The sequence below is a fragment of the Sinocyclocheilus rhinocerous genome, unplaced genomic scaffold (genome assembly GCF_001515625.1).
Source record: "Sinocyclocheilus rhinocerous isolate Xijiao unplaced genomic scaffold, SAMN03320098_v1.1 scaffold207, whole genome shotgun sequence".
In the NCBI taxonomy this organism is placed as follows: Eukaryota; Metazoa; Chordata; class Actinopteri; order Cypriniformes; family Cyprinidae; genus Sinocyclocheilus; species Sinocyclocheilus rhinocerous.
Window position 1 is genome coordinate 96,750 of NW_015648658.1, and position 12,892 is coordinate 109,641.

General features: G+C 33.4%; 1 protein-coding gene and 1 long non-coding RNA gene across 2 annotated transcripts; both read right to left on the reverse strand.

The window, feature by feature from the left end:
• Positions 1-1,146: 1,146 nt before the first annotated feature.
• Positions 1,147-2,953, reverse strand: LOC107710189 (uncharacterized). The gene is made up of 3 exons (XR_001636566.1): positions 2,912-2,953; positions 2,805-2,840; positions 1,147-1,176 (listed from the first exon to the last, which is right to left on the reverse strand). It is a non-coding gene; the product is annotated as an uncharacterized LOC107710189 (long non-coding RNA).
• Positions 2,954-3,197: 244 nt separating this feature from the next.
• On the reverse strand, positions 3,198-6,949 carry LOC107710177 (uncharacterized). Its single transcript, XM_016514923.1, has 7 exons — positions 6,908-6,949; positions 6,700-6,741; positions 6,412-6,459; positions 5,165-5,866; positions 4,115-4,195; positions 3,669-3,731; positions 3,198-3,209 (listed from the first exon to the last, which is right to left on the reverse strand). Exons 1-7 carry the CDS (start codon positions 6,947-6,949, stop codon positions 3,198-3,200), a joined length of 990 nt encoding a protein of 329 aa, XP_016370409.1.
• Between the last annotated feature and the right edge of the window lie 5,943 nt (positions 6,950-12,892).

The window sequence follows — 12,892 nt, forward strand, 5'->3', positions numbered from 1 at the left end:
TGTAAAGGTAACGTTTTACCTTAGATCCTCTGCGGTGTGTAATAATCTTGGGTTTTGACTTCTTCTGTTGAGAGAGAAAAACACATCTGCTATGAAACACATGAATCTGAAATCACTGAAGAATCAGGATTCAGAAATAAAGAGCTTCATACGGGTTTATACTCGGCAGCTTCATTCTGTTCTTCTTCTTCTTCTGGAGCGAAAAACTCGTCTGTGCCATCAATGAGCTTTAACACGATACAGAACTCATTAGAGAAAGAAAGAAACACCTCACACTGATCCTCTTTTATTCACCTTTGAGCCTGGATTCAGTGAGTTTGTGTTCTTCTCTGAGCTCTTCAATTCATCTCCAATTTTATCCTGAAATCACAGATATTGAGTTTTCTCTGTGTTATTACATTACACATACATCTCCAACACACGATAGAAGTATACAAAAGGTAGTGCAACTTCGTATCGTACAGTTCAGACTTTTGTTTCCCAATATTAAGTTTATATTTCACAACCTCAGAATTTGAACCTTCTTTCTCACTGTTTATTTCTCGAAATTCTTAGTTTATTTCTCGTTAACTCAGACTTTTTAAACTCGCAATTCTGAATTTATGTTATTGCAAATCTGAGTTTATTTCTCACCATTCAGACTTTTTACTTGCAATTGTGAGAAAAAAATATCAGAAATGTGAGGAAAATTTATCATTTGTGAGATTTAAAGTTCTCTTTTTCTTTCTTTCTTTCTTTCTTTCTTTCTTTCTTTCTTTCTTTCTTTCTTTCTTCCTTCCTGAGGCAGAGGCAAGCTTCTACAAGTTTAATCTTACAATTTTGAGTTATTAATTGTGAGATATAAACTCGCAGAATTCTGAGAAAAAAAGTCGGAACTGTGAGATAAAAAGGTACAATTATCTTTTTTAATATTTTTATTCTGAGGCAATATATAGTATGTTTCCGTACACTGCGTTGTGTTAAAAATTGAATTAAATGAACACTTGTCCTGTCTTTTACCTTTGAGCTCCTCCTGATCAGCAGCGAGTGTCTCAGTTTCCTTCCCAGAGTCTGAAAGATCAACAGAGACACAAACACACGTGAAGAAGAACAAACACGCCGTCAAAGTCACGCAGAGTTCACAGATTCACGCCGTACCTGCTTCCCGCTCTTCTTCACCGTCCCATCACCTGAGATCTGCCAGAGTCAGCAGGATCAGGAAAGAGATTGTAATAACGCTGTCAGGATTCCTGTGGGCTTGCTAACGTTTTCTGTGCTTTAACACGTTTCACATAGAAATACGTCAAAACATCTACTAATAGGTAAAAGCAAATACAATCTAGACTACATTAAATACATGCACTGGGGATAAATATGTTTTCTGAGGTTAATTACTGCCTGCAGAGATTTGTTTTCTTTTATTTAATATATATTTTTATTTACATTTAGTCATTTTGCAGACACTTTTATCCAAAATGACTTACAATAAGCTAGAAAGGGAAGGAATAAATAAAGAGAAAGACAAAGCTTTTTTTTTATTTATATATGTTTTTTTTATTAGTTAGGATGAAAATAAATTTAAATTAAAATAAATGTTTGATTAACAACTTTTTGTTGATTATTTTGAATGATTTGGGTCTCCATGTGAGAAGTTTTGAACTACCGTATTGTCCCGAATATAAGACGATATTTTTTTCTTGGAAATACATCTGAAAAAACGCGGTCGTCTTATATTCAGGGTCTAGACTTTGACATGTCAATAATACACCCACAACAATAGGTGGCGCCAAATACGCATAAAACGAGTGTGCCATGAAATACGTAATGTAATGCGTGTTGTAAATATCGCGAGTAAAAACAAAAGAGAAAGAAAACCTTACAGCTGCATGAGGCATGACTGTCACGTTAGCCTGATGGCAACAAACTCCCTTTGTGATTTTAAAACGTAAGACAGTACCCATGGTTTGTAAAAAGCCTTTTTCCAAAAGGTACATCTGGAAAACGGGGGGGTCGTCTTATAATCAGGGTCGTCTTATATTCGGGCCAATACGGTACATCAGTGTTTATTTTACATCAGTGTTTAGTATTATTTATATACTAGTATAGTTTTTATTAATATTTTATATATTAGATTTTATTTTTATATTTTCAGTTTTTAATTTACCATCTTTACCATCAGTTTACAAATGTACATTTTTTTTTAGCTATTAAATCATTTAATTAATCACTTATTTATTAGTATTACTATTATTAGTATTTGATTTTTATTATTACTCATCGATTTAATTTTTTTTGTTCTGTGCTTTTTTCAGTTTTTATTTATTTATTTATTTACTTGTTTGTTTGTTCATTTATTTATTTATTTTCATTGCAGTCAGGGTTATTATCATTAACTAAAACCATAAAAAAATATTCATTACTTTAATTAAAATAAACATTAACTGAAATAAAATAGAATAATAAAATCTTACTAAACCAGGTATAACTAAATAAAAACTATAGAATAATACAACTACAACTATATAGACTAATACAACTGCAAAATAAATAAATAAAAATACTAACAATTTAACTATTTATCTAAAATATTAATAATACTAAAATAAAAACCATTGAAGTTCTAGTTTTTATTAATTTCCAGTCTGTAATTGCTTGAACTATGATCAAGCTTTCCCTCACTTTGTTTGTAAGCAACATATTGCCTTGGAATAAGTTGTTAATCTACTATTTCTATGAAATTCTATTTCAGCTTTATTTCAACTGACAAAAAATGTGTTAAAAGTTGTATTTGCCCTGATCTGCATTCAGACAGAGCTGGGACTCACCTGCACAGCGTCTCTCCGAAGCCTGAACTTCCCCGCCTGCAACAGAGAAAGTGTGAGTGTGTTTCTGCGCCGGTCTGCTGTGTGTGTTTCAGATCATGAGAACTTACAGGTTTCCACTCTGAAGAGAGCTCCGGACTGTGTTCAGGCCAGTCCTCCACACACCTTTCCTGTAAAGCATGTTTGAAGTATGTAGGCGTATTTGTTTTGCAAATCACACATACCATTTGAAGAAATATGAATCCACATGAGGGTGTTTCTTCCACTACAGGAACTTTGTTTACTTATTTTATTTTATTTTTTCCCTTGTTGTTACATGAAAGTCAAATTAAAACATGTGACATGAGACTTTTCCACATGCCTGCAGATTTTTTAATTTTTTAATTTATTTATTTTTTAGAAATGCCTCTTATTTACAGAAATATGCAAAATGTATAAAAATTATATGGAAATTATATTCCACAAATATTTAAACCATTTTTTTAAATAAACAAACAAACAAACAAATAAACAAATAAACTAATAAATAAATAAATAAATAAAAGCTGAAGAAACACCCAGAGAAACACAGGGACTGACTGGAATGCAGCAAACACAAAATGTATAAACAATTATATGGAAATTATATTCCACAAATAATTAAAACATTATTTATATATAAATAAATAAATAAATAAATAAAACACAAACAAACAAACAAACAAATAAATAAAACAAACAAACAAACAAACAAACAAATAAATACATACAAAATAAAACACAAACAAACAAACAAATGAACAAATGAACAAATAAATAAATAAATAAATAAAAGCTGAAGAAACACCCAGAGAAACACAGGGACTGACTGGGATGCCGCAAACACACCTGACCGATGAGAAGAACGTCCTCAAACACCTGCAGATCGCTCTCTATCTCAGCCGGCGTCATCTGATCATAACAACACATTGTTGAGCAAACATTTCACAAACATCTGGACTCGAATGACTTAGATATCAACACACAGACCACACGTGAAGCATCCCAGCTTACATTTACTGTAGATTCAAACATGCAGGAACAACCCAGTGAAAAAGAAAGAATATTCAGTGATGTAAATAAAAGGCACGTGATTTCACGAAAGGCAGAAAAGCGAGAGAAACCTGAAAGAATGAATGCGTCTGGATCTGATCGAGTGGCAGCACAAAAGTGAATATTATCATCAAATAACATCAGACGCTGTCGATGAGCATCAGCTAGAGTTCATCTCCCTCACCGAACGACTATGCAGAAAATGAAAGGCATAAAGGGAAACTGAAGGAGACCTACAGTACCTGAGAGAGAGCAGGAGGCTGAAGGAGGCTCTTCAGGGCTTTACTGCGAGGAGCAGCTTTGGGCCGGAGCCTCCTGGACATCTACGAGAAGACAAGATTTCACAATTCGTTTATATATATATATATAAACGAAAAATTAGAAATAAAAGGGTCTCATAAAGACCTAAAGACCCCAAGAAATTATCTGATGAGCACACATTTCCTTTCTGTGTTGACATATTTCCTGTTTAAACAGGAAGTCTGGGCTGCTTATTTCTAGAAAGCATTTTATTGGACAAAAATCTACATGTATAGTTAATATTTTTGAATATTGTACATTTAAATAAATACATAAATAAATAAACAGGCACTTGATTATTTAAATAATTATTTATTTAATTATATATTACATTATTCTATATATTGTTGATTGTATTTTTAATTTTTTTTCTGCCCAAAATCAACTAAAAGTATAAATTGAATAATAATTCAGACAAAAAAAAAAACAACAAAAAAAACAGGCTTAATAATATTTTATTTTGGAAGAGCAAGTCTTCACATTTTAAATGAGTTTATGTGAGTTAGGATTATTATAGTTAACTAAAACTAAAATTAAAACCATTTTAAAAAGTTTTCATTACTACAAAAAAAAAATATATATATAATTTTGTTTATTGTAGTGATGAAAACATATATAAACTATATATAAACTTATTTTAATTCAGCTGGTGGCCAAGTCAACATTTCATTTAGTTTAACTTAAAGTACAAAAAAACTGAAAGATTAAATAAATAAATAAACTAATTCAAAATATTAATACAATTATAGGGTTAATTCAGGATAATTTGGCCATTTTTCTCCAGTCGATGGCAAAACGGTGTCACAATTTACCTGAATAAACAGGATCTTAGTAATACTAAAATAACACTCAAAATAATATGAGTATAAATGCTAATTTAGTTAATTTTTTGGAGAATATATGAGCTCAAAAAGAACAAATACGGACTAAAATCGTTTGGTCCTCATTAGAAAGATGTTCATAATTGGTCTTAATTGGAAAGACGTTCTCACCAGGTCTCCATTTGAGACGTTTGTGGACGGTGTTGTCTCTTGGACGACTCCATTTTGCAAAGCATCATGGGAAATAGCAATGTCTTGTTTTGCATCTTGACGAGTGAACAGTAGATCATAATCGCTCTTGTGTTTGGACTGAACTTCGTTCTGAGGGTCAAACAGAGGGTCAAACGCCTCGATGTCGGAGACTTTGGTTCCTGCGGTGGACGAGGACGTCTTGCAAATATCATCAGATGCTGGGCTGGTATTAGAAACGTTCGTTTTAGCGCATGTTTCTGGGAAAACGTTGGCAGGATCGGATGGTGAAGCTGGGGAGGGCGTGGCTTGGAATTTCTTCTGTCTGGATTGGATGAATTCCAGGAGAGGATCCCTCTGATTGGACGAAGAGCAGGATTCTGTGTTCTGATTGGCTGAGCTGCTGTGTGACACATCAGGGTCTGCTTTCTCTTTAAAAGGCTGGAAAATGTCTGTGTCTTCACCCCAAACGCCTGATGCTGATGTGGTTTGAAAGCCATTCGGTGTGTTGTCTCTATAAAAATCAGGTGAAGGGAACAAAACCCAGTCTGGAGCTGGGAAAGGATCGTCTGGAAACTCAGGCGTCTGATGAATGCCGTTGCTTTTGGTTAAACTCTTTACGTTCGGTAACACGTTGTTTTCTCTGATTGTGTTGCTACCATCTCGATCTCCATTCGCTGGACTCTGAGAATCAGAGAATCAAAGTATGTTATTGTATGCAAGTAAACAAATCCATCTAAAATGTCTGGGGTCAGTAAGATTTTGTCTTCTGCGCACCAAAGCTCATTTATTTGATCAAAAATCCAATAAAAACAGTGTAATATTTGTATAACTTAAAACAGCAGTTTTCTATGTGAATATCTGTTAAACTGTAATTTATTTCTGTGATGCGCAGCTGAATTTTCAGCATCATTACTCCAGTCTTCAGTGTCACATGATCTTCAGAAATCATAATAATATGCTGATTATAAGAAACATTTCTGATTATTATCAATGTTGAAAACAGTTGTGCTGCACAATATTTTTAAGGAAACCGGGATACTTTTTTCAGGATTCACAGATGAATAGAAAGTTCAAAAGAACAGCATTTATTAGAAATAGAAATCTTCTGTAACATCACAGATGTCTTTATTGTTACTTTTGATCAATTTAATGTGTGCTTGATGAATAAAAGTATGACTGTATTTAACAATCTTACTGACAGTAATGTTTTGAATGCTCTCTGATACCTGTGGGCTTGAATAGAAAGGATTCCAGGAGGTGCTGCTGATCCCGTTCTAGAGGAGAGAAAAATCCAAATGAAAGAGTTTAGACTGGATAAAAAGAGCAAAAACATATAAATAGGCTCTCCTTGGTATATTTTAGTGTTTGTGTGCATGCATATTGGCTGGACTTTGATATTCACTAAGAAAGAAGTTAATATGTATTCAATTAATATATATATATATATATATATTGTATATATACATACAAAAAAAAAAATCACACAATCCAGATGAAGCTAATCAGAATCTCACCTCCATAATCAGACCTGAGACACCAAACAGTGAATCACCATCCTGTGAAAAACACAACAGAATGGAATAAGTTTTGATAATATCCAGAACAATAACAAACAAAACAATTACTGAGATAGATTTTATTGCATTTTATCTTTAAAGGCTGTTTTTTTCTCAAAATGAGTTTGTTTCTCCACTTCAGCAGCACTTATACACCAACACTTACAGTCTCTATGTTCTGAATGTTTTTATAGAGATATTTCTTCATCCGGCCTAATTATAGATATGAAACATCATATTCCTAAAAACATGGTGAAAATGTATTTGTTTTTCTGTCTGTTGACAATATTTTCGGATTTCTGGAGGAAAAATTCCAAATCTCATCTGTAAAAACCTTTAACTCTAATATGAGAATAAGACCAAACGAGAATTTTTAAAAAATCTTGCAAATATTAATGCAATCACTCAACTGGGCAAGTATGGTAACATCTATTAGTTAAATATCTTTTTTACTCTATTCACCTGTTAGTGTTAGGGTTGTGTCTTGCCTTTAAATGGTGCTAACAAATTGATTTGAAGATATTTTAATATTGAACACAACATTATTTGTGTCATTCTACCTTGTAAAATATTTTACTTGTAAAAGAACCAAGATTGGTTTACACAGTCATAAAGAAAATCATGCAATTTATTTCTTTTAATTTTAGTTTAATGTGAATCAAGTTAAATGACATTAACAAAAGGGGGTAAATAAATGAAAGAAATGTATCTCAATATAAGTCAAAATACATCAAACCTACATTATACAGGCTTATTATGCTATTAAAATCATTATATATTATAATTATTCTAAATAAAAAAAAAAAAAATGTAACTACAGAAATTTTAACAAGTTTAAATGATAACAACAGAATAAAATTAATGTGACTTTAGTTCATTAGTAATGTCATAATCACATGACGTTTTACTGAAGTAATATGAAGTAATACTAACAGTTTCTGGCCAAATTTACTGCAACAGTAAGTGACTACTTAACTACACATGCATTATCTATGGTTTTTTTTCTGTATGAAATAAGAGAAACAATACAAATATGATTTATTTATAATAAAAAAGTAGGTTTTCTACAAGTTTCATAATATTTTAAAATAAATCATTTAAAATAATCTATTATCTATTTTTATATGTTAGAGTACTGCATAAAATGACATGAAATTTCCATTCCTAAAAATAGCGTTAGAGGCTCTAAGCTAAACATAGCAGTGTTCAAAAGGACAGCAGTGAATGATTTTTCATGTTTCATGTGTGTTTTTCCTGCAGCTGGAAGATCAGTCCATCAGGCGGGACTCTCCACGTTACACTGGATCCAGAGTCCATCTGCTGATCTGAGAGGATCCGGTTCATCTGGAGAGCAGATTTCAGCTGCGATTAGTGAACGAGATCAATCTGCTGACGTTCAGATGCACGCAGTACAGTAAAGGTTCGGCTCACCTTCTTCTCTATAGCCTCCATCACTGCAGATTCATTCAGAAATCCAGCGGACGTCACCGCAAATCTCACAATCTGTGTTTTCGCCCTCTTAGCTTAAAGAAACATAAACATGCATATATTTAAAAGAAAAATCATAAGTACAACATCTGACTCTGTTTGCAGTAACATAATGTGTTGTGTTATGATAGACAATGACTAATTCGTAGTAAAAATATGAATACAAAAATACTGTTCAGTGTTTTAAAATCCTGACGATATTTTACAGATATTTTAATAATAAACCTTCATTCATTCATTTTACAGTAATTACCCAGTTTATCTGATCTGGTTGCTTAAAGATTAAGGTCATAATAAAAATAATTATTTGTTATCATACTTGCAGTAGTTAGTTGTGTTATGACAGAAAATGACCTTAAAATGACGATTGCAGTGTAAAATTAGAAATACAGTATTTTACTGAAAGAAAATACTGTTCAGTGTTCCTGGCAATATTGCATGGATATTTTAAAATCATATTTATTATTATTATTATTATTTAACAGTAATCAACTGAAATCCATTATCTAATCTGGTTCTTAAACCAAAATAAAACTCGCCATTAGTTATCATTCTTTTTAACAGTAATTTGTTGTCTAATGACATAAAATAACCTGAAAATAATCTTGCATTGATTATGAGTACAGTTGAGTTGACTCCTATGTATGCATTTAGATTGCCTCCAGTTTTGTATCTGTTCTGGCTCTTCAAGGATTGACGCAGGAATGGAACTCACTGCAGAAGAAAGGTAAGGTGTGCGAGCAACCATCGTCCCCAATCAATCCAGTCTCAAGGACAAACCCACACTTCTCATTGCCACTGGCATTATCCGGCTGTCCGGCGGCCCATTTCACAGACATCCAGGTCACTTTGCTCTGGTCCGACCACAGCCACAGGTTCATGGACAAGCCGATCCAGGCCTCATTCTGATAGTAGATGTATTTAAGCAGAAATACCAGGGCGTCGTTATCGTAGGACTCACTAATGAAGGCCAGGTCTATGTACTTTCTCCTGCAGTATCGTTGAGCATCGCGCCAGGTCAGACTGATATAGTTAAAATTGAAATTGCCTGCAATGTTATTGCCTGTAAAGATTTAGTGTTTTAGTCAGAACGGGAAAAAAACACATCAAGTCGAATGCAGTTTGAATGCAATGCAACTCATTTTAGAGAAAAAGTATCTGCCAAATGCATGAATGCAAATGATGTTTACAAATGCAAATCAGCTAAAAAAGGATCAATTCAGTACAAGCCCATAGAAGCATCTTACCATGGTAGCAAAAAAAGGGTTTTTGTTCCTCACAAGATGCAGCATGCCACTTTCCAGTGTTTCGAATCACGCCACACATCCTCTGAGTCCTGGAGGTCGTCTCTTCCAGGGACGCCCAGTTACTGTAGTCTAGGTTTTGATCTTGGTAAGACCAGCGCCAAGCAAACACACCATCATACAGTCCCATCCAGGACCTGTTTTGAAAATCCGCGGCGGCTGCGATCTCCTGTATCTTATATCTGTCCTCATCGCTCTGAATCGTGGCCAAGTCCACGTGATACTGCTCGCAGTACGATTGGGCTTCGGTCCAAGTCTTCGGTTCTTGGATGAGAATGAAGTAGCACGAGGTCTTCAAAAAAAGTCCTGTCGACAGCACAGCGTTCAAATAAACAGCAGCAGCAGCAGAAGAAAAACATGAATGCATCTGGTTTCATTTATGACGTGTTTTTAATGGATACATGTGAAGAAACTAATAATAATGTGATTTTCACACTCACTCAAGATACATTAATTCTGTCACAAACTCACCTAGTAAAACAAGTAAATGAAACGTTTTCTGGATCATCTCTGCTGCTCACAGCTTTGTTAACTGAAATACATACATGCAAAGTAGAAAATAATCATCACATAATAGCAGGTTTGAACATTTCTGGTTGGAATAGGGAAAAATGCATATAAATCTGTATTTTATATTAAAAACTCACAAGTTCATAAATTTAAAATTTTGAAAACGTATATCAGTGCACTAGATGAAATGACTCAAGACAAGAAACTCTTATAAAATAATGTTAAAAAAAAGACATCAGGAATGCAGTGCATGACAAAAAAAATGTATACAATTATATTGTAATAATGACTTTTCCCTCACATTGTGCAACCATATTAATTTTAAATCGCAGGTTAAATGAAAAAAAAAAAAAAAAAAATCTGAAATGACATTTGAAATACATTTAAAATCACATATAAAATACAATCACCATCACAGCAGATTTGAATTTACATGAACATCACAACATCTGTATTCTTTAAAAGTGCTTGCTTTAAACATTCTTTAAACTCACTGTATTGCTAATATAAATGTGTATTTATTTGTTACCTCTGATGGAAAATGTCCTCCGGAGCAGAAGTTCAGTGTGGAGACAGCGAGACTGATTTCCATTCTGACTTTGCTGCAACATGAGGATCTCTATTCAAATGGTGGCACATGAAAATCACTGGTAACTGAGCTCATCCATATGAAAATCCAGCATTTTTACATGCTTGTGAAAATGCCATTTTCCTGCTGTTTTCTTAGCAAACGTCACTCATAACAGGATGGAATCCTACAGTAGAGGCCCGATTAGTATGGGACCTTGTCACAAATCCATTCTTTTAGAAACGTTGTATTATCTTGGCTACTATGTTCACAATTAAAACTGTGAAAAACATTGAAAAAGCTTGTACTAATCTGAACAATGTCTGAAACCTTGTGTTACGAGCACTTACTGGGTTTCTTTGCCTCTTTATGATGCATCGTTTGCTATATTACTCAACTGTAAAGTGTCTGTTAAATTAATAAACGTAAAAAAAAAAATGTTGTAGGAATGACTTTAGAACAATTTTCCCTCAATAACTGCTAGTAAATTTCACAAATATTGCAAAGAAGCAGCAAGTAACACAATTAATTAAATGTCAAGTGTCAAGACAAGTGTCAAGCGCACATGTAAACATATGAATAAACATGGGCATATACACATAAAACATAAAAAGGTATCTGGACATATAACCTATATAAACAAAAACAACTATACAACCTATATAAACCTATACACATAGCTAACCTAAACATTTTACATAAATACTGTACATAAAAAGTATATATTTACACGGTACAAACTCTTTTGTACAGAATAGAGACATTCAGGACAGAAACAGTGCAAACAGAGACAGAGTAGACATACTGTAATAGTATTACACTCCAGTAATACTTGTTTTATTTACAACTTCAACAGCTTACAACTTACAGTGAAATACACAAATATCCTATTTTGTGCAAAGAAAAAATTCAACATTTCATCACTTTGATAAGAAAATCGTATGTTCCTGGTTAATATTGACATGGCTTTTTCATGAAACAACTATATTCCCAGGTCATTTCATTTTTATTTTTTTTTCAATTGCTGTTTTGTTCCACATATGAAATTCTAGACATTTGCAGCTACTGTTTATTTTTTAAAACTATGTCAATGCAGGGACAGCAAACAGATAACATAACAGCTAATAATTAGTCAAAAAATCTAAATGTTACATTAGACAAATGCAGTATGCATAGTTAATGTCACCATCTGTAGGAGTTACTGGTTATGTTCATGCTCTGCGATGCCATTTGAATAAAGAGTCAAAGTCAGAATGGAAATCATTCTCAGTGTGTCCATACTGAAACATTTTGCATATTGGGAACAACACAAAGATTTGCATGAATGGTGATATGTTACTTCATCTGTGGAATGAACATGAACCTCAGAAAGAGAGGAAGAAACAAACTGAACTGGGTCGCGCATGGTTACATAAAATACATTAGCAATACAACAGCAGTAAATATATAAAGTTGCATAGACATTAATATGTTTTAAAGGCAGTAAAGGATATCTGGGAATTGTAAAAGTTGCAATTGTATCACTAAACAAACTGTTCAACAGGACTGATTCATCACTGAGTTATTAAGATCTGCACACAACAATCCATATCAAATGACCGGTAACGCTTTAGATTACAACCCGCAATGTACTGCGTAAGTAAACAGAATTTACAGCGTAACTTTTTTGTAATTACAGTGTACCTATTCAGTACCTCCGTGTAGGTATAAGGTAACAATATGCGAAGTTTGGGGAATAAAGGAGTAATAATCTGTAAAATTACAAATTATTTCTACTGTAAGTATTTTGAAACTAAGCGGTACCTATTCTAATATTACAGGGTATGTATGACCTAACAATCTTATATTTGTTACACAAATACACATCACCTGATATGCATTAAATCCAATAAGCATTCAAGTTTATACAGCTTGGACTTGGAAATTATGGATAAAATGATGACACTGTAATTTTCATCCCTCGCCTAATAAATTTACCCTGTAACTACATGGAACAATGGGGGAACAAAGCACCACTTTAATGCACAGCCCGCACATGTTGTATTTACCCTGTAACTACATGGAACAAGGGGGGAACAAAGCACCACTTTAATTTACAGCCCGCACATGTTGTATTTACCCTGTAACTACATGGAACAAGGGGGGAACAAAGCACCACTTTAATTTACAGCCCGCAAATGTTGTATTTACCCTGTAACTACAATGAACAAGAGGGGAACAAAGCACCACTTTAATTTACAGCCCGCAAATGTTGTATTTACCATGTAACTACATGGAACAA